This window comes from Mytilus californianus, unplaced genomic scaffold (genome assembly GCF_021869535.1).
Source record: "Mytilus californianus isolate M0D057914Y unplaced genomic scaffold, xbMytCali1.0.p SCAF_5, whole genome shotgun sequence".
Lineage (NCBI taxonomy): Eukaryota > Metazoa > Mollusca > Bivalvia > Mytilida > Mytilidae > Mytilus > Mytilus californianus.
In genome coordinates, this window is record NW_026262701.1 from 53,883,759 (window position 1) to 53,906,818 (window position 23,060).

Here is a 23,060-nt window from a genome sequence, read left to right on the forward strand (position 1 = left end):
GGACCATTTGATTTCCAGTGGGAAGAGGATTTTTTGCTGATAGAATATTCATTTTAAACCGGTTGATAGTACGGCTTATTTAATTAGCGCGAAAATAATTTTCACTTTTTGTACACAACTTTTCCTTGCAAAGTCCTGAATTTTATAGGACAAAATATTCATTTTTATCATGTCGTGTACAAGATTATTTTTACAGTTAGTACCAGTCTAGACTATACATTTCCAAAATCACCCAATGTGTGACTGGGAAATAGAAATATGGTCAATTAGATTTTCTTCCGATCGGCCGTAAAACCCATGCCAAAGTAGGGCACGTCCATCTTCATTTCGGACGGCCTCTATTACAGGACCCACCTATTGTTTTATTGTAAATTTGTTCTCGTCTTGAACATGCATGAAATACTTGCCACTGGACGTTTATCAATCAACAATCAATCAATCAATAATTTTCAAAATCCTTTTTTCGCCTATTGTTTCGCTGTTTTAGCAAACGTTATCATGCCAACCTAAGAACTCTCAAAGTTCTCCAAATTGATAGAACGATTTCCTTAAGGTACCGACCATTCATCTTCGTGAGACGAACCATTTTTTTTTAATTAATCATGTTATTGAAAAAAAATAATTTGCAATAACATACAGGAACATTTTTAAAATTCCTTTTTAAATCCCCCGCCCATCATTTTCAAGATTTTCAAGAAATCAAATTTTTCTCACTTCCCTCCTGGAACAAATGATTTGTATCTTAAAAAATGAATTTAAGGTTCATGTGGACCCTTTGGCTAAACTGGATGCATTTTCACATCAAAATTTAATCGGTGTACAGACAAACCTATATATCTGAAAATCTTTTTAAGGCATAGCATGCTCCAGATAAACAAAATGCAAATACATTTTATGTTTTAGAAAATTAAAAACTAACGGGATTTTGCAGTGCACATTTTTTCATTCCTCCAGAAGGAGCTAAAATAAACAGTTGGGAAAGAGGTTTGATAACTTCCCCACAGGTAATTATTGAAGTGAACTGTATTGATTGACATGGACAATAGAGGGACAATAGATACCTGACAATAATTAGTTATTTAAACTGTGTACCTGAGTGGACCATATCAAGTGAAACTCAACTGTTTGTTGATTTTATCATCTTCTGCACGGACGGAAAAAGTGCACAGTAAAATCCAGTTAAGTTTTAAATTTTCTAAAGCAGAAAATACATTTGAATTTTATTTATCTAGGGCAGGCTATGCCTTAAAACCGTTCAAGATGCACAGGTTAGTCTGTACTCAGAGTAAATTTTGAGAAAAATACACAGCCATTTTAGCCAAAGGATAAACATGAATCTTAATAACTTAAACAACAATTATACAATCCTTGTATGGTAGTTAAAGTGTCGCATTAAAAGAATATGATTATCAACAAAAAATCATTTAATTTAACCAGTTGACAGAATGGATGAGGAGTTCTGCTGATCCAAATGTATTTCTTTTTTTATTTATTTTGTTGGTTCAGCTTTTATTAATGTATTTGGATGTTTATAGGTCATTTCAAGATTAGATTTGTCATAATTGTAAGTGAGTAAAAAAGAATAAATTTGAACAAAAAACAGCGAACAGAAAAACTGACCCTCGGATCCTTTACAATTACCCTTGCGATACATTAAAAGCCTTTATAAATATATACTTTTATAATATATATAGAAAATTATATCTTTATAATCTTCATTCACTCATGGTAGCTTCCATAAACAATAAAGCAAAAACATGTAAATATCCACAAATATAGTTTCAAAGCCTTTTTTGAAAATTACTTTTTTCAAAAACCAAATATCTATTGATAACTGTCGACAATAGGAAACTATTAGAGTAAGAAGGAAGTATTTTCATGTATAAAAATTCCTGTCATTAAAATTTGATCTAATTTTACGCAAATATTTTGAAGTAATATGTGGCTTTTATTTATATTCAGTTTGTTTATATTTTCGAAAGGACTCTTGGCAAAAAATCCAGGATTCAGACTTCAGATAACGCAAAATGGGATAAATATTGGTATGTACAAATTAAACACGTCTTTCCCTTTAGTTATTGTCATTGAAAAATTCCATCTTGGACAATATTCAGTTATTTATGACTTGTTACAGGTGTTTAATATATTTCTAGTTGATAATTTTGTAATTTCCATAAAATTTTCGTTCAGGAACATGTTAAAGTTGTTTCGTGTGAATCGGCTATTTTGTGCATGTGTTTTAGTATATATTTTGACTGTTCATCACCTTTATATTTCCAACATCATTTGTTCAAAGTTTTTCAACAGACGTTCAACAAAGAATATAATATTTTTTTTGTTTTAAATCTTAATTATGTTTGTCTCGAATAAATTTTTTTAAATGAGAACAGACAACACAAAATAAAATGTTTTAAAATTATGTAACAGGTTGCTGCTACTGGCTATATAGTTTTTTTTGTATTAAATCATATCAATGGTTTAAATTCATGAGTTTTCCTTCAAGTGAATACTGTGGCAGCTGATTTACTTTCCAAGAATGTAAACACAATGAAGATTTCAAAACAAACTGGACGTGACATCAACGTTAATTATGAACTGAGAGAGTTAGTTAGTCACCAGTATATAAATGTCTTTCTTTGTGTGTCATTATCTCTTATATCAGAAATTTAAAAAAAAACTCAGCAATGAATAGTAAAGTCAAATTTTATTAATTTTGTTTAAGAACATGAGGAACATGTAGATGTTTCCATTTTGTCATCTGTCCTTTAAAAAAAACATGCTCTGTGTCAAAAAGTCAATACTATTCCTTCGTGTTAGTGTTCCCATTTCTAGAAATCCTTTCATTTCTTGTCAAACTCGAATTCTGTTTGTTGTTAAATTGATATCTCATTTTCTTTTTTTTTTACTGTATTTACAATATTTGGTAATTTTCGTAGACCATAGGTAGTAAGTCTAATTCATGAGTAAAATAATTGATTTCACAAAATTATTGAATAGCCAAAGCAGAGAGTGTCGTCTGCTGTTAATATATTAGTTTTGATTAAAACATATATTTTATGTCACATTTATTAAAAAATTAGATGACCTTTTTAAGTGATTTGCACCCCTATAAATATCATATATGTCTACTTAATGTATATCAAGTTAAACATCTTGTAATATACTTGCATACTTCTTTTCTTTTAGTATTAAGATTAAAAAGTTTCAACTTGGAAAGAGTAGTTTTACACGATATACAGAAAATAGCCTCAGATGGACTGCAGAAAAGATTGATTTGGATATTGACGGCCAATATCAATATGAATATAGCAGATTTTTGTAAGATTTTCCTCCTCTCTGTTTTCAATTATATGTACTGGTAATAAAATGCAAACATTTCGCTTTTACAGTTCACGTTTAATAACAAAATTTACTTTTCTTTCTTTCTGCATAAATATATGTAATAACAATATTTTTAAAAATAAATATATATATACATATGTATGAAAATAAAATTTAAAAAAAACTATGGACATATACAACAGTAAACCGTTTTCAAATTGATTAAATCTAAATCTATGTGTTTATTTCAGCGTCAAGCATTCAGACAAAGGAAGCTTCACGGTGAATTTTTCAACAATGTCATTCAAAATTATAATACAATTAGGTATGAAATCATATTCATAAAATGTCAAAGTTGTTTCTGGGTATAATATAGGCATAACTGATAAATAAAAAACGGAATATCGTATGATTGTCAACGAGCTCGAGACATCAATTAATAACAGATCAAAAAGACAGGAAAGAAAATATGTACATTGAGACTAGATTTGTATGACCTAAAACTAAAAATTTTAACATGTTTAACTACGTTTCCCATTTTCGTGGGAAAAATGTGTTTAATGTGACGATGTGGTCGAGTATTCAATTGATCATTGAAATGGAAGCGTAAAGCGTAGAAAAAGCAAAGAATTGGATGTTATTGCAAAGTTGTGATTGAAGATTTTGTGGTAGATCTTTAGAACTTTTAGGAATTCAAACTTGATTGACACTAAGACGTCACCAGTTTCACAGCATTAAATGCACCTTAATTTTGGAAATAATATCTCTACAATTATGTTTAAGATCAAAATATTGTAAATAAAAAGCATAACTTTGATGAGCTGATAAAAATCAAAAGGATCAAGTTGCAGGGATTAAAAGAATTCAGAAATATGCACGATGGAAATCCATTCATTGTTTTACTATACATTTAATACATGATTCTTACTTCCTTTCAGCCCTGCTTTGCTGTTATATAATAACATTTTTAATGTATGTTATCCTTTCAGATAAGCCTTAGAGGTTCAAGTATTTGAAATTATATATCCATTCAGATATATATTAATTTGACAGTTAATAAACATACTGTTTGGATGTAGCTGATAGTATCTGAAAAATGAAGCTATCTCTCTACAAATGATTGTGATAAAAAGTAGGAGAAATTTACACCTTCCAATTAGCACTATCTGTATTTTTAATTATGCACTGGTTTTTTTTTATTCAAAATTTAATTTCTCTTGTCTCTATTTTAACACATAAGGGACAGATGGAAGTGGAAGACCAACTGTAAGGGCTTATCAATGTTTACATACATATGGTCCAATAAAGTACGTATTTCATGGTGGAAAAGACTGGATATTCAAACTATTCGCAGAAAAGGCTATTCAGGGTATTCGTAATCAATTCCAGAACAATGTAAGTTATGCAAGAAGTATGTGGAAAAGGTAAATTCTATTGATAATTCCACCATTTATCACAAGTAAGATTTTATAAATGTTAGTTTTAATTCACGAAAAAGAATGTAAGACGTAAAACTAAATCTACTGTTCAGAAATGTAGATTCTAACACAGAATTGAGTATTAAAAATGAAAATAACACGTCGTATGTGAATTTGGTTCTGGAGAAGATTATTTTTTTAGGTAAAATGTCTAAAGCTCTTGTCGTATAATAAGTCTGCAAAAATGTTTTCTTTTTTATGGATTATTCGTCTTTTTCACTTTTTTGCGAGTCTTGGAATATATAAAGCTTCGAAGTCATTAACAAATTGCTTGATTTAGTGGGTTGCGACAGTGTAGATTCCCCGTTTCCATTCTCAATTTTACATGCAAAACTGAATTAAAGTTAAGCCAGTTAACAACTTTTATCAATACTCTAATACTGAATAGTCTTCTTTACAGTTGTGTGGAATCTTAAAAGATCTTGTCGAGAAGAATGCACAGAGAATTGTTTCAAATGTGAAAGGTATTTTTTTTTATATCAGAGTTACCATTCAACATGTTCAAGGAAAAAACATAAACATGTTGAGATTATGTATCTGAGTTAGATTATTTTTTGCAATGCAAACAATGCTATACACATCAGAGAAATTAATTAGTTTGTTGTATCGAAACAATGGTTTACTTTCATATTTCTTATCGTGCAGTTCGTGGAATATAAGCCCCAAAAAAACAAAGTGTGACACATTTTGCTGTCTCCACTTAAAAGAACTAGAATATATTAGTCTTATGATATGGAACGCTAGGCGCGAGTTGATTATTTAGAAGTCTTATCTTCTGTAGCGCTCAAATGTCTAGGGGTGAAAAGTCTTAGTGTTTGAAATACTAATCTATACGATGTAACGTATTGTATTTACATGTTTATATATACACATTAAAAGAAGTGAAAATACAATAAAATGCAAATAAACAGATAATAAGACGGTTTAATCAGGAAGTCAATATGAATTATCATATCTTTACGTAAAGTTCATAATTAAAAAATAATGTTGACTTAACTTGAAGTTTACCCGTATTGGAAATCATTCCATATAATTCTTGGCGGATAAGAATCAACAAGAAATGTTTATATGAGTAAATGTTTTCATGAAATTTACATATGAGATTACCACAATGGAAATTTGCTTGTATAAAACTTAGCAGTGACCGGTGCACTAGAACAAACGCAATCAACAGAAAACCTTAAGACAACATGATTCGAACTTCAACTGCATTATACATATGTCTATGATTTGATACGATGCCATTGTTTTATTAACGGTTATGGCAAAGTCATGATGCCAAATGATTTGTGGAAACAGGAAAAAGCCAAGGATTAGTGATCACGTGATCAAGCCTGCCTGGTAACAATAAGCATTTGTATTTTCTAGAAATTTATTGGTTTTCACCAGTCAACATTGAGGGCAAAAGTCACACTCGAAACATCAACCATTGTCTACTTATAGCCAATATACATATTTTACAAAATATTATATTGAACTTTATTGATTAAATTATATTATACAGTAAGGATTCCGCTTGGAAATTCCATGATGGTTGACTATAGGCTTCCATCCATTCCAAGTGTGTCAACGAACTATTTAGAAGTACACCTCAAGGTATATAGTTTTATTTGATATGCATGTATATAATACCAACATTGGAACAACTTAATCCATGTGCAATAGAATAATATGAAATTCAATTATCTTACTCTTCCTTAGCATCTTGTTAGATGTTATAGAAATTTTCTCAGAATTTTCCAAATATAATGCCATTTTGCACCTCATATTTATTTAAATTAGCGTTTATCTAAATTATTAAGTTCTCTTCAGCGAATCATTGATCTTGCAATTGTTTTATGCATGGGAAGTGGTCAAAATTTACTCGGCGTTCCACTTGTTTTAAAAGAAACAGTTAGGATCGGATCCGCAATGAGCTGAAGATGAATTTGAAGTTGAATTTATGTGTTATGCGTAATAACATTTCCACATTACTTTCACCTTTATTCAACTAACTTTATTTATGTGTGTTATGTAAATTTTTTTTTATCATCTATAATGAATAAGTTGTATAACGTTATATATTCTTTTTATAGGGAACGGTATTATGGCGTAATAGTCAAAATGAAGCACCATATTCAGCCGCTTCTTTTCCATCCAATTACGACACTACAAAAATGGCCTACATAGCAATATCTGATTATCTTTTCAATACTATGATTTTCCAAGCTTACAGGCACAACATGCTTGTGTTCAACATAACGTCAACAAACGTAAGTATAATTATCATTAAGCGTGATAAGATATTCCTTTAGTCTACGACTTATACATATATTTGACAATTTTAAGTACCAATACTGTTACGGTAGTTATGAACAGTATTACATTTATCTCAATTATATTCTATTCCTTATTTTTGAGAGGTTGAACAAAATCTACTTTATCAAATCATTGTATCCTATATTATCAAATGTCGCATTTCAAATATTGCCTTACAACCCTATTTAGTTATGAAATCAGACCCTCAAAATCTAGCATGGTTACATGTTCACCTAGAGGGTTGGAGGTCGTCGGTGTACACCCTTGCTAAAAATCAAAGACTTTAAAATTGAAATGTGTTTCTTCTCCGCTTAGAACGTGGGATTTAGAGGTAAGACACAGAGTCAGAATCTCTTGTCCGGGCAGGGTTAAACTTATTTCTGAGAATTGAAACATTGTAAACTATCACGTTAAAAATCTTTATTTCGTGCCATTACAATACAATAGAGGTACTCGAAGCAAACTCAAAACTTGATATGTGTTGCATGTTGTGGTTCGTTACTTTGCTTTAGGTTTACATTTTAACTGACATTATTATGATGAATGTATATTTCAGAAATACATATTATTATTAGATTAATTAGAAATACTACATATTAGTTAAAAGTAATTGTGTGAATTATAAAATAATGTATTTTAATTAAAATGCGTTTCAACATTAACACCAAAATATTTTCTTTGGCTGATTTGAAGATTGGATGTAGGAAGAGTATGCTGAACACCACATGCTCAGATAAATGCATTGGAAAACTAATTCCGCAGGTAAAGTATTTACAAAATAACAATTTGTTCAGTTTACTAAACTTTATTATATTCCCCACGGTTAAAAAAAACGCATATTGTTTTTTATGAATAAAATAAATCCTTGTTTCCAACGTCGAATACCGCGTATAATGAGTAACTATTTTGGAAATATGCACGTCGTAGTTGGAGTTTGGACTAAGGTATTTGAAATATTCTAAAACTAAAACAGACTCCTGTAGCCATTTTTATATCTATCAACAAAATAATAAAAATTTGTCCTTTATTTAAAATTAGTATAGAAAACTATCATATCTATAAAACAAAAACAGTTATTTTCTCCAAAATCATCTCATAAATTGACATTTCATGATAGCAATAATTGTCTCTTAATGCATTAGGCAAACACATTAAGACATTATTTTAAATTTTGAATGGTTCAAACTAAACAAGTGGCATTTACGATGCAAAAATACATAATTTTGCATTCAAATAAATGTTCTAAAAAAAACGTAAATCACATTTATTTCTTTTTTATCATTATTCTTTTTTATTCTATTTAATTGCATAGTTCTACCTTGCAATATCTTTTGAACAACAAGAAACCTAAACGTGTTCATACATTTTGCATAGATTGCGAAGTCCTTCCCAAATAGTTCAGTAGAGCTTCATATGATGAGTACCAAACAACCAGTAACTAACATAAATGGTATTGTTAGTGTGACAGCAGAAGGGAATATTAGTGTGTATGTCAGAAAACTGGACAACAGTCGTCAATACTTGTTTAGAGTTTCAGCGGTCAGTAATATATATAATATGAAGTTTTATAACATCTTTTGTTAGTTATTGCACTTATACAAAAAAGTCCTGGAATTTTAGAAACAAATCGCAGATCATACAGTTTGAAGTATCTATATGTGTTTATTTGTTCAAACTGAGCATCTATTGAAAATTTACAATGTATTACAAAATGTTGTGGTTAATATACTGCAATTGAAGTTTCATAGAATATCCTCATTTCTTACGCTCCTATTCACTTTTATATTAGAAAATGAAACGAATAATTATTGATAACACTAGTTCAAAAATGAGCTCAATTTGAGAATTTGTTTAGCATCTAGTTTGAAAACCACCTACATCATAGTTGTGTGTGTGTGTGTGTTATATATATCATATATCAATTTAAAATTGAATCCATCTGGATGATGTAGTTCATGTGTGTCAATTTCAGCAGTTTAAATTGAAAATATTCCTAAAAATTTAGTAAGAGGTATTATAATGTCAGGAGAAGTTTTCCCCTTCTTTTTCCAACTTTGCCTCCTTCCCTTTTCTCTGATATCTGTGTTATTTCTACAAACCCTGATTTCTGTTTATCTTCACCTTCTTTGTTTGTATCTGTGTATCAAGCAATATCTTATTCTAAATGATTAAGATAACAGAAATTCAGATCGGTGTATACTATATATTGTAAATATCATGCGGGAGGACTGTTTTAAGTAAAAATGGGCATTTTTCTGTCCAAAAACTTTCTTACAGTTTGCCACCCATTTGACCCGTATATATTGAAGACATGCACCACAATCTATACACATTTTGGAATTGTTATGGTATTCAAAATGGCGCAAGCAATGTTAATTTTTTCTGCGGTATTCTTTTACAAATTTTATCCAAGAGTAATAAAACTTTCCAAATTGTGTTATGTACTAAAGAGAATGTGTAACTGTGTATACACATTCGTATATTCGTATATTTTTTAAAAATAATTTCAAGAAATAATTACCGAACTATATTGCAGCAGCATTGTCGAAGCAGGGTGCAAATTTTAATAAAGTTCCCTTTAATCTTTATCTGCTGGAAACAGGCTTTCAATCGTTTTGCTCGTTTGATAAATTGAGGTATTGTTATTTCTACAAACATTGACATAGATGCTACCATGAGATGAAAATAACACTTTATGAACCGAATACGTCAGAAACGTTTTTCATGATTTGCCTTCAACAGGAACGCTTAATTTAAAAATTTTTATAGCTTAGAATAATTCAATACTATAATACTTTAGAATATATATGATCAAAAGGACGTAAAAAGTATAGCCAAATCCAACTAAGGTGAACTTTGCCTGAGATACTTATAAATTTAGCTTCTTAGTAATGTCTGAATTTATCAACTGATAATTTCCGGAAATTCACGTTAGTGCTGAGGCACTTACTGCTGCATGACAAATACAACTAAAACGAGTGTTGTTTTAATATACTCTTTAAATAAGACGCCATTAGATATTGCGACCAGACAACTCTAGTGTCCGAACATTTTTTACATTTTTATAATTACTGTTTTGAGTTTTTTATATTTTTACAATAGGTTGGAGGATCGAAAGTAAACCCAAGGCTAAATGATAGGATGCTTTATGGGCAATTAGCAAGGAGCGAGTTAGTACATGAAATAACGTATCTTTCATTTCTTGCTAAGTGTTGAAATTTTCGCAATGCTTTTATCTTAACTTATATCAAGTTAAAAGTATGATCTTTATCTAGCATTCGTGTTTTGAAATCTTCATCCATTACCTTGACAAACACAAGCATAGAATATGGCTGGTCGTCAAGAGTAAACTATCAAGAATGTATTTAGTTCCAAACTCTTCTATTAATTAACTTGCATACAGGTCTTGGTGAACAGTGATGTTGTTATGAAAGGAATCTTGCCAGTTATGTAGCGACAGTAATTGGCAAACTTTGTCATCATTTATCATTTATAGATTAATAATGTTATTATTCAATCTTCAACTAATTACTAAGCAACAGTGATAATTCGTTCATTCGATACACGCATCCGAGAATCAATGTGTTGTTTTTTGGTCATTCGTTAAATATATTCTGATATCAAAATTCTTGTATTAGTGATTCTTTTCATAACACTGCATAAGATTTCTAATCTTGGTAAAGTAGAAAATACCACAGGCACTTGTCTCAGAAAAAGATTTCGTATATACCTCAATATAACACAAGGTACTTAAATCGCATTTTTGAAAAATTTTACCCGGTCGCGAAATTCCGTTATTTGCCGATTTCTCGTTTGTCAACCCCACTAAAACTTGTTACGTCGTAAATCTAAATCGATTTATCTACACAATGGTGTAAAACACGCTTACCTTTGTTGTAGGAATCATCCGTAGCAGGCCTACCCAAGTATGTCAACCGTAATTATTTCGTCTACCTACACTCGATTGGAAACATAAGACTCGCAGTAAAAGGTATCTTCCCACTCTCTTTATATATCTCGGTTTCCGATTGGTTAACTTTTATGGGAAGGTCTATTGCTAAAATAAATGTTTTTCGGAGTTATCTGATCTTGTCTCATTTCATATGTAAAGTTCAGAGAGAGTCTGAATGACAATGATGGAATGGAAAAATTTGTGTCTAAAAATAGAAACTCGTAACTTATAAGACATACCTCAAATAACACTTGTTAGATTTTTTTTCACGGAATCTTATACAATTTTACTAACTGGATAATAAGTTCTATTGAGACAAAAACTAACAGTTTTTTTATTAAATAATTTTTGTAATTAATCATTTACTTCGAGTCTTATGTTTCCAATCGAGTGTAGGTAGACGAAATAATTACGGTTGACATACTTGGGTAGGCCTGCTATACGGATGATTCCTACTACAAAGGTAGGCATGTTATACACCATTGTGTAGATAAATCAATTTAGATTTACGGCATAATAAGTTTTAGTGGGGTTGACAAAAACCGAGAAATCGGTAAATAACGGAATTTCGCGACCGGGTGACATTTTTCAAAAATGCGAGTTAAGTACCTTGTGTTATATTAAGGTATATAGGAAAAAAAATTCTGAAACAAGTGCCTGTGGAAAATACGATGAACTATATATATCTACGCCATCTAACTTCGTTTTGATTCAACGTCATTTGCAGTTAATGACAACAAATATTGTAGTATGACTTCATAGGAGTACAATTGCAGGATTTCATTCACATATAAAATTATATGCTTTAGTTTGAAAATTGCGGTATTGCATTGCAACAAATATATGTTTGATTACCTTTTGAATATTTGATAAAATTGTTAATACATCTAAAATAACCAGGTACACGGAAGGTATTGTTCAATGTCTCATTGCAATACTATAAATCAAAATATCAGGACAGTGATGCACTAATGTCTACATGTTTTAATTGATTATGATTTGTTTACATCAATATATTGATGCAAAAATGAAGTTCGTCATGTGCAGCTTGGAATCAAGTTTAAGTCCTGTTCTTTATAATTTAACAACAAAACAAAACAGATTATATAAAGTTATTTTTAGAATTCAGACAAATGTCGCAAGTATAACAATTTAACATCACAAAAAAACAACAAATAAAATCCTATAAATTTATCTTTAGGATTCAGACAAACGTCACAGACTCTGTAATTGGTGCAATAGATGTAAGTTGAGCTATTATAGACTACACACGCATACATAAATATATAAACAAAATGTGCAGTTGTTTTAAAAATTGTTTACATATAGCAGCAATTAAACTATTAAAACTATTTGTGAAATAAACGAAAACTTTTCATTAGAAGACAATTAATCATAATAATTATGTTTTTACCTGCAGTTATCTTAAATAAATTTCTGGTATCATCATGGCGATTTGTTTTCCGTTTAATGTGCAAGTCTATTATGTGTAAAGAAAGTTATTAGTTTAGCAAAAAATAATGTAATAACTCATCATAGATACCATGTCGTCTTCAAATGACTCATCAATGACGCTAAAATCAAACAAATTAAAAAGGCTAAATAAAGTACAAAGTTGAAGTCACTAAGGATCCAAAATTCCGATAGGTATTGCCAAATACTTGTAAGGTAATCTAATATATAACATTGGGCAAAATGTTTTCCTATTCATTTATGTAAAATCAATTACAGTGTCCGAATGGATAAGCCATGGTAAGTGATTAAATGAATGACGCATAACCCTTCCGTGCACACGAAGAAAATTAATAGCAAAGGAACCGGCGTTTTTACTGCTGTTCGTCATCTTAAAAGCCCAGTGAGGACTTCAACGTGAAGAAAAAACTCCCACATCAAAATAAATTTTTGTTTGCTAGATATTGCATTTTTGTTTGATTTTAACAAGATATTACATCCAACATATATCATTGATACAGATATATAATATATCATCCCTAAACAGGAAAAAGCATTACAATTTCTGGCAGATGACATTCTGATGCCAACTTTAGCACCAATGGTATCCGGTAAGTGTGCATAAAATTAAATGTAAACATAAACATTTGTTTGTTGCAGACGGTAAGTCTGTTCTTATTACTAGTATATCCGCTTCAAACAAAGTTTTAGGAGTTTATTGGGATCGCTGCAACCATAATTAACAAATGGAACTAAACAGAATAGCAAATTTGATCTAATGTCAACTTTGCCTGAGGAAGTTGGAACCTTAGTTTCCTAATTATTTCTAAATTCATGAACGGGAAATTTAAATACGTATATGTTATAAATCATGTCAGTACCTAAGCACTGACTACTTACAGTCAGCTTTCCCTCACAAGTTGGATTTCTTGACTTACAATATATTATTAATGTACATGAAAGTCATATGAACGATTTTTATAGATTTTATTAGTCTTTAATATGGTGTTGATAAGTTCTGCTTTTAATGAGTCAAAGAGAATAACAGGTCGGTTGAAAAGAAGTTACAACTACATGTAATTCCATATGAAATTCCAACTATATGTTTCAAAATCAATACCAAAACGTGACACTTATGTTTCTACGTATAATTTGAATAAGTGTTGTTCTTAATTAAGAAGGAAGTATTGCTCGTCCTAATACAAGAAACTGTTATCTGTGTTTACCATTTTCATCAAATTAATTATGTTTAATGAAAAGATGTAGGCGATCATACGTTTTGATTGAAGTGAAGAGTATAGGAGTCATTCGTTAAAAAACTGTTGCAAACCAGTGTTTGAATACATTCTAATTTGTTGAAGTTCTTATATCTGATAACCTCTACTGGTAGAAAAAAGTATAACTTCAATGTAAATTCAAAAAAGGGGGAAGTTCATAAAAACTGACAAAATCAAGCGTTATGAAACATCGGATAGAGTAAAAAAATAGATGTTTATTTCTGACGGAGAAAATGATGGGTAAAATCTGGTTTGATAGAATACACATATCTACAACATATAAAGGTATTATTTAACTGCCGTTAGAATAGCGCCGATATGGCTTAGTTTGTTAAACGGTCAAGCACAACAAATTCATTATATGAATTCTTGTATAAAAACGTAAAATAAATATCATCCTGCGCACAACATTTGTTCCACGCACAACCTTCATCATATCCACTAGACACCTCATATTTGGAGTGCCACACGATGAACGTTTGAGTTCTTCATAATCTATAAGGGCCTAAAAAGTACAGAGAGTTGCAAAACGGTAAAGAATATATAAAAGGAATGAGGGGGGTATAAGGGAAAATAAAAAAAAAAACGTGTGTCGACGAAAAACACCATGGCTAAAAAAAAGGTGACAAATACAAAATCCGAAGACATCGAATGATGAAGAAACAACGACCCGAACAAAATCAGATGCTTCGATATGATACGCAGTTCCTACTCCACCAGTGGCACTTATCGTGTTGATCATAACAAGTTTTGTATATATCTAACTGACATTTTGTCTGTTTTAGGTCTGTGTAAAAGAGGATTTCCACTACCAACAATAGACAGCTTTCAATTCCTACAACCTGAACTGAAACTAAGGAAGGTAAAACTAATCAGCTTTATTCATTTACATATTAAATTGATGTGCAGTTGGTAAAATTTTGAATGGAGTTTTCGATAAACTTCATACTCACTTCATATAAAACTGATTTCTTGAAAAAGAACGTTAAAAAGAGAAAAAAAGGTGAAACCGCCTACATTCCAGAAGATGAACAATTACCATTGAAAATTTATAAATTAATGAAAGCTAATTAGATGTCGATGGAAAAGTATCATTGAAACGCACTCAATACGGAAATACTCTTTGAAGTAACCAAACAATCAATCCATATTTAAACGAACTCAATTGATGAATAAAAACAATGAATAGATCATTAGACATGCAACGCAGGTCAACATAGTCAAGTATTTTAGGAAGTTTAATTAGTGCGTGGTTTTTTCCTTCATGAAACAACCATGAGATATACACTTAGTGCATATCACTGCATTACTCCAACAGGAAATATTATTCATTTTCAAATTATAATACTTCAACTCCGACAGACACAATATGATGCTAGTTTCAATCATATGCACCAGAACCTAAAAACTTTATATAATTGAAAAGTATTCGATAATACTACATTTATTTAATATAACAATAAACTATTGACACAGAGATATGTCTCCTCTGTATGTAATTTTGATAGCATAATGCAAATATTAAGTTTGAATTACAAAAGTATATCACATAGAATAGGGTCAAAGAGACAACAACACTCGATTAAAGAGCAAAAAAACAGCACAAGGCCACCAATGAGTCTTCAACGCAGCGAACGAATTCCCGCACCCGGAGGCGTGCTTCAGCTGGCCGCTACACAATGATATGTACTAGTTCAGCGAAATGGATGCCACACTAAATTTCGAAATATGCAAATGAACCAAAATTAAAAAACCAATACATATTATATGTATACTATTCGAAATTATCAAAATTTACCTTTCGTAATTTTTGGTCCTCAATGTTGTTCAACTTCGTACTTTATTTGGCACTTTAAACTTTTTTTATTCGAGGGTAACTGATGAGTCATTTGTAGACAAAACGCGCATCGGCGTACATTATTTTAATCCTGGTATCTCCTGGTATCTATGATGAGAAATAAATGAAGGATACATAAAACCTATTATACCGTTATTTTAGAGTTCAGTGTTATCCCTGTACAGTACTGGCTTTATCTCATGTTCTTTTATACATATTTTGTTAATTTACTAGTTTAGATTAAAAGCGTCAGGGTTGAAAGCCCATAAAATTAGGTAAATTCCGCCACTTTTCATATGAGGGTCTCAAGTCAGGAACCTCGTCAGTAGTTGTCGTATGCCATATCTTTAAGGGGCATTGGCTACGAGATGTACACAAAATTGAGGTATGAATTTTTTTTTTTTGGTTCAATCATTAATAAACGTGAAATAGTGAAATAATAATTCGCTTTTAGCAGCCACTTTGGTTCTGTTTTGTCAAAATAAGCTAAGAAATGTCGCTGATGAATTATTCACTGAATTATTCGACCTCATTGACTCCGTATTCATGTGACCTCCAATTAAACCCTTTAGCTGGAGATTGGTTACGCATGTACTAGGCGTGTTTAGCTATTAAAAGGAAAAGAATGTCAGCATTGAAAGTGAAAATAGGTTTAAAAATTTCGTTCAATGATTCGATCAACACAAAATATTCCTATACGGGTAAAACACGATGATTAACATTTTTGTTTAACCTGTGATATGAAATCAAACAGACCTAGAAAAATTCAATTGTACGCTATCTATTTATATCTATATCCATGTTTATATAAGGTTATATGACTTCGGACGTCACCTCGATGATTAACTAGATGGCGTCTAGACGAAAATACATACGAAATGCAGATATATATTATCAAGTCCATGCATCGTAAATTGTTTATTCTTGATTTTTTATAATTTGGACATACGTTTTAGTATGTTATCAACCAAATATGAGACTTTGAGTCAAATCAGTGAACATGAATTTGACAGCTAATGCTCCTTAATGTTTTTGTTATTATGGAGAATTGGTTGTGATTGCAGATCTTTGTTTTTGTTTATTTTATTCACTATCATTTTTTTTTAGCTCGAGACGGTTAAAGGGAAAATTCGCGATTATTTACTTATAGTTTAAATATGTTCATTATGACATAAAATACATATTCACAAAGTTTTATCGCTATATGTGCAGTAATAAAGAAGAAAATCAATAATTAATAAAAAAAATATTGACTACTTCCTGTAGGTCGTGACGTTTTCTCCTGGTATTGTATGCCGGGATTTAAAATACAATCATTTAAAGTCTTGGTCTTTAATCATACTTTAACGTAATCGTAAGCGCGCCGATGACTAATTTTGATATCTAATTACCATCCGATAATAAGAAATTAAAACGAACAGACATGCAACTGTTTACATTCATGAGTTAGATTTTCTATATTTACCGTATATATTTCGATTTATTTTTGTAGACAGCACAAAAAATTATAATTTTTTTTTAATATATGCTTTTTCAGACTGATGAGGTGAACAAATTAAAGTATATAACTTAAACTGTAAAGACAATATATAGGTGTACGATTATTGATCTTTTACTATCTACGCTATGTCTAGGTTTATACGATGTGTGTATTATTCTCTGGCAATACTTGTGGAAGGCTTGTAAAAAGGTAAAATGTTATTTGCAGATCGGCAATAAGCCGGGCCTCTAGGGCACACCGTGCCAGGTGTGACTGTCTATTCGGGTCAGTGGATTGTAAGACAGGAGGTCGCGTTTAATACACAAAATACAAATGGATCGCCGTGGAATTATTTAATTATATTTGGTGCTATTATTTATTTGAATTCAAATTAGTTAATAAACTAAGAAATGAACAATTTTCGGTTAAAGTCAGGAAACTAAATTCAGGTGTCAGAATGAAATGATATACACTCTTATCATTTATTTATGTCTCAGAAAAAAGGAAAATAGAACTAGCTAGTTTTACAAAAGCATTTATGATTGTCCTTATTAGGCAAAAAATGTACGGGAACACTTAAATTTAGACATTTGAAAGCCATGACCAAATGAAAGGTGTACTTGTAATTCTTCTAGCGTTTGGCATTAAATCACGGTGAGGTCGGGAGGGTTAATTTTATATTTATATGCACGGTATATTCTGCATTTGTATAGTCCGAAGTTTACTAATTGATATTCTTATTTCACATGTTAAATAAATGAACAATTATAAAAAAACGAACGGCATTCATTTCGAAATATAACACTGTTTATATCTAGAGTGAAAATGAAGTCACAGCTTAATTTGACTTCTGAAAATCGGGAAAAGGGGAGGGGGTAATTCAAAATTTTCGTGGAAGGGTTAGCAGCTGTGATATTGAACTTTTTCATATAATTTGAATGACACAAATGCATTCCGAATGTTTTACAGAAAATCACAAGACAAAAGTCAAAGACCTTGATAAATGAAAATTGTTTCCGTTACCATATGTTAGGGTATAAACGGGATGTACTGATTAGAAATAACGGGACAAAAAAAAAATATAGAAAACGGAAGAATGGATGCTGAAATATAAATAATAGTAAAATTGAAAAAAGATAACATGGGGATTAGGCCTATACCTATTCTTAACAACTCTTAAATGTTGGCCTATACTATACATATTCTAAACCATTCTTAAATTTTGTTCCCCTAGTGTTACAAGTCATGGAGATTTCGGGTCCGACCCTAAACTTTATATGTATTTCTATTTCCGAATTGTCCTAGCTTCTATTTGGTACAATCTGAACAATAATCTGGAACCGATGTACGATCTACTGTCATTTACAGCTCTTAAACCTGACTTAGGCATTCTACGCTGAATATTTCTTATATATAAACCCACTGAAACAATTAAGATGTCTTGTAAAGTATTTTTTTAAATATTCTAATCAATCTTAGTAAAGCATTACTTGATTTTATGAGCTTGTCTGTTTTTCATTCTTCTTATTTTAATAATCGTAGTCGGAATTGTTATATACCAATGCACTTGAACATGTTAACAAAACAAAAAGCTATAAAAATAAAAAAAAAAGTGTGGCCGTTTTATTTCTCCACCAGAGACCAAATTACATAGAAGTTAACAACTGTAGGTTACAATTAATTTTAATAGATTTAAAGCACCTGGCCTTCGAATTCATATCATTTTGCACAACCATATGTCTTTAGAACAGAAGAACAACAGAAAAGCAATAACTATCTCTTAACATAACTGCCAAGAAGAAAAGTTATAATTACCATAAAATTTCCTTCGAAACAAGATGTTTCAAAATGGTCCTCACACACAACCTTGTTTTTGGTACATATTGGTATTTTATAAAAGTTTAAATGTACAACTGTATATAACGTACATATTATTAACCTAAAAAAATCCCATTTGGAGTGACCTTTAGAAATGGTGAACCTACCAGACAGGTAACAGGTAACTAGTAAAGCTTGCTTCTTGTAAGTCTAAGTTGCAGATCCAAGTCTGGTACAATTCTTTCTTTTTTACTGGACCCGGGAAACTATGTAGACTTCTTCCATTACTTGTTCGGGTAGAACATCCATAAGCTTGACACGTCATTTTAACTATGACATGTCATGCTAGGTACTAGGACTTTGTGGTAATTAGATATCCGTGATTATTAGTTTTCAAGATGGCGACTTGCCGAGAATTGATAGTCGGTTTTAAAAATCGATTTACTCACTTATCTAGACGAATAAACTTTTAATATTTTGGGAATATGCTTATTTATTTAGGATGAACATAATATCAAATTTTTATTTTTTTGCGAATTTTCCCTTTAAGAACTTGACAAATTATAAAGACACCTGTCTATCGATGAATACTGTATGTTGCATCTAAATTTCCATTGATTTTTCTCGTTAGGTTGCTGTTTCATTGTCGTATATCCAACATTTACTTTTATTTCTTCAATTCAACATATAGTAAGTGAAAGCAAATGAATGTAACGTTATTATGCATATCTAACGATGTCCGGTTACATTGCTTAAGCGAGGGCCAGACACGGATTTTGTATGTTTAATAATTTTGAATGGGATAGCAACAAAATAAAACTAGATATTGGGAATCGGGAAAAGGGCTTAATCGGTAAAATTACAGATCAGACGACTATACTGATTGTAAAGGAAAAATCATGTATGTGCATAAAGGATTGCGAAATCTGAACATAGATGCTTATGTATCTTTTCTGATTTTGACTTTCCGATGAATAACATGAATACAATGTATATAACTATATAAGTTTGTGAGTTTATGATTAAAAATGATCAAGCTTGTATATTACGTTTAAAACGATTCTTATTTTCAGAATGCAATCCTTATTGAGACAAATCTTAAGTACATTCCAAGGAGGGGAAAGTCAACTGTCCTAAGATTTTTGCCAAAAGAAGAGATTTACCAGGAAAACATTTATTCATGAAGCAAAGGCGAAAAAAGAAACCATGTAAAATTGTTTGATAGAACTTTATGGACTTAATTGTTCTTCGTGGGAAAAAATACAATCATTATGATGAATACAGATACGTTGAAAAAGTAAATGATTTAGCATTGCACATAAGACCATGTTATTATGTAATAGTATTGTTTCAGCCTGTTTTAATCATCATTTTGTCATTTTTCAACTAACATATAGACCGATTTTCACAGTAGGGAATTTAAATGCCAGAAGACCCAGTTCAAATATTTGATGGCCTTTTTTAAAAGTTTGTGCAACATTTGGCTCAATTTGTTTGGGTTTGGATAAATATCCATTTGTTGTATTTAACTGCAAATCGTTTCAACGTCTCAAGTCATTTTCACAGAATGGGCCAATGTTCATTGACATGTCTATTTTGATGCTCCTACGACAAAATGCCAGTTTACTTCTCGTTCAGTTTTCAAGCTAGAACTTTTATAGATGCATTTATAGGTTTTTAGTTCCTTTGCCAAGGGTGTTATACTGTAATGATTTTTATGGGTTTTTTTTATATTCTTTTCACAAATGACTGGTTGCTAAACTTTGTTATTTGTAGTGAAATTATACATGCGGTATCATGGATTGCCTTGCTAACTCCTCTATAAAATTCCAGCTAGAACTGGTATATCATACTGATTGTTTGTAAATAAACGAAGCCACTGCAAATTATCTGAATTTTGATTTTTGTAAACTTTCGAAAAATGCGAGATGTTGAGAGTAATTATTTTTATGCGTGCCCTTTGACAAACAGTCACATAGTTTACCGTTGTCGTTACACATGGGTGTAAAATGTATTTATGGTGAATTTTCATGTGGTAAATAGCATTTTGGACAAATTGTTTTTCGTGTCAGTTCCACAGTTACCAAGTACAGTTGTCCACCCATTTCAAGTTGTACGTCAACATCACTAATTTATTGTTAACGGAACAACAACCATGCGAACGGCAGGAGCATCGTCTCTGTCTAGTTAAATATACTTAGATGTTGGGTGTTCTGTTCAGGTGATATTTCCTATTCTTATATATATTTTTTTATATTCTTTTCTTTGTATTATTTTATACCTAATTCCTGGAATAAAACTCTTTAATGAGTATGAAATCTGCAATACCTTCAGTTTTTATGACGTAAAGAATTTTTAAACGATCAGTCGGCCTTTTACATCGGGAAAATGAAAGTTTGTTAAATTAAATTTTCATCATTCATGGTGTTTTTTTGTGTTTTTTGTTTTATTTATTGATAATTTTAATTTGATTAGGGTGATAAAGGTATACTTTATTAAATTTATTTGTACCTTATCGTTTTCAATAATGATCTATCGCGTTCGTAAGCAGGTGATCGTTCACTATAATCAATAAGTATAAATTTTTAGTTATATATGTAAGGGATTTGGAAAGAAATCATACATCAGTTTTCAAACAGATTTTTACATATCTGAGTATCATTTAAAGTTCCCAATTTAAAGAAATTACAAAACCAAATTTTGCATTTCCCCTCCATTATAAAAATAAGGAGATGTGGTATGATATTGTTCAGTCAAAAACAAAGAGCTTACTGTCCATTAATCTGTGACATGTTATTAATATGTAGGTTATAATAATGATGAGGTAAGTTTTTTTCAACTGATTTTTATAGTCTGCTCTCATGATGTACTCCTACACCACTGTCACAGGTTAGGGGAGGGTTTGGCGCCAGCAAACATGTTTAACCGCGCCACATTCTGTATGTGCCTCTCCCAAATCAGGTGCATGTAATTCAGTAGGTGTTGTTTGTTGTTCTATATCATATTTGTTTTTCGTTTATTGTTTTGTACATAAATCAAGCAGTCAGTTTTCTCGTTTGAATTGTTTAACATTTGTCATTTTGGTGCCTTTTATTACTCACTATGCGTTTTGAGTTTTGTTCTTTGTTAAAGGTCTTGCAGGTACCAGTCTTGTATTACAACTCCAGTATCCGGTGCATGTCAAAACATGAAGTGAAATAAAATAGTCCATTTTTTCTGAATTTTTATCTGAACTCAATTTTTTCTGTTTGATTAAAAGTTTATGCTGAGTTGAAACATATATTTAGATTTAAAAAAAATATTGCATCTTTTTGGGGATATCAAACCAGGAAAGAGGAAAGATATCATGTTTACTGTAAGTGGTGCGGCCTAGTAAAAACAGCAAAAAGAAAGTAGAAAAAAAATAGTTTTGACTTCAGGGTTTCATAACTTTTTATTCTTCGTGGCATGATTCAATTTTGTTTTGATTAAATCACAATTTCACATTACTACATACATGATATGTACATGAAAAAAAATTCTATGAAGCATCTTATTTTTAAAAAAACTTCAAAGATCAGCTGTTTTGCATGTAAGCCTATGGAGTAGTCAATTACAAGACTGCAACCTGCAGTGTTTTATAGATGCTTAAAACCTCTACATGTACGTCATTTTTGTCTCTAATCGTACTATATCTTATTATTTTTATATAGCTCTTTTTAATCTTGTACATTCTTTTAGCTTCATACAATCTTTATTCTTTATTCTGTTACAAAGAAAAACTATTTTAACATATTTCTAAAAATAAATATGATCAAAATATATATACTTATACTTGTAAAAAAATATGATTGTAAATAAAGCTAAAAATACCAATTTTAACATTTGAATTAATAATTAATATATGACCCAAAATGTATTACAAATCCCGTCCATGGTATTAGATTTGCCCTAACTTGTTTTTGGTTTTCCTTGTTTTCTGTTTGATCTCCTTTTATTTGATTTGGGATTGGAAAAGTGGTAAGAACATCAAAATCACAACTATATTATATTTGGTGAGAAAATGTAAATAACTGTTAGAAACCTTCTGTAAAAAAAGGAGGCAGACGATACCAAGCAGAGACTGAAAACTCAGAAGTCGAGGAGAAACTAACACACCATTGCAAAA

The 23,060-nt window shown here is 30.7% G+C and overlaps 1 protein-coding gene across 2 annotated transcripts; it reads left to right on the forward strand.

Annotated features, from left to right (window-relative positions):
- Positions 1-1,909: 1,909 nt before the first annotated feature.
- On the forward strand, positions 1,910-22,774 carry LOC127702627 (lipopolysaccharide-binding protein-like). Of its 2 annotated transcripts, XM_052206901.1 has the most exons (15): positions 1,910-2,042; positions 2,504-2,603; positions 3,187-3,318; positions 3,573-3,646; positions 4,562-4,716; positions 5,200-5,263; positions 6,304-6,395; positions 6,875-7,051; positions 7,791-7,859; positions 8,472-8,636; positions 10,200-10,267; positions 12,251-12,293; positions 13,049-13,112; positions 14,564-14,640; positions 19,987-22,774. In XM_052206901.1, exons 1-15 carry the CDS (start codon positions 1,940-1,942, stop codon positions 20,095-20,097), a joined length of 1,494 nt encoding a protein of 497 aa, XP_052062861.1. In that variant the 5' UTR covers positions 1,910-1,939; the 3' UTR covers positions 20,098-22,774. The 2 variants fall into 2 exon arrangements, with proteins under 2 accessions (XP_052062861.1, XP_052062862.1); XM_052206902.1 differs by lacking the exon at positions 19,987-22,774 and having other exon boundaries at positions 13,023-13,112; positions 14,564-14,603.
- Positions 22,775-23,060: the final 286 nt, after the last annotated feature.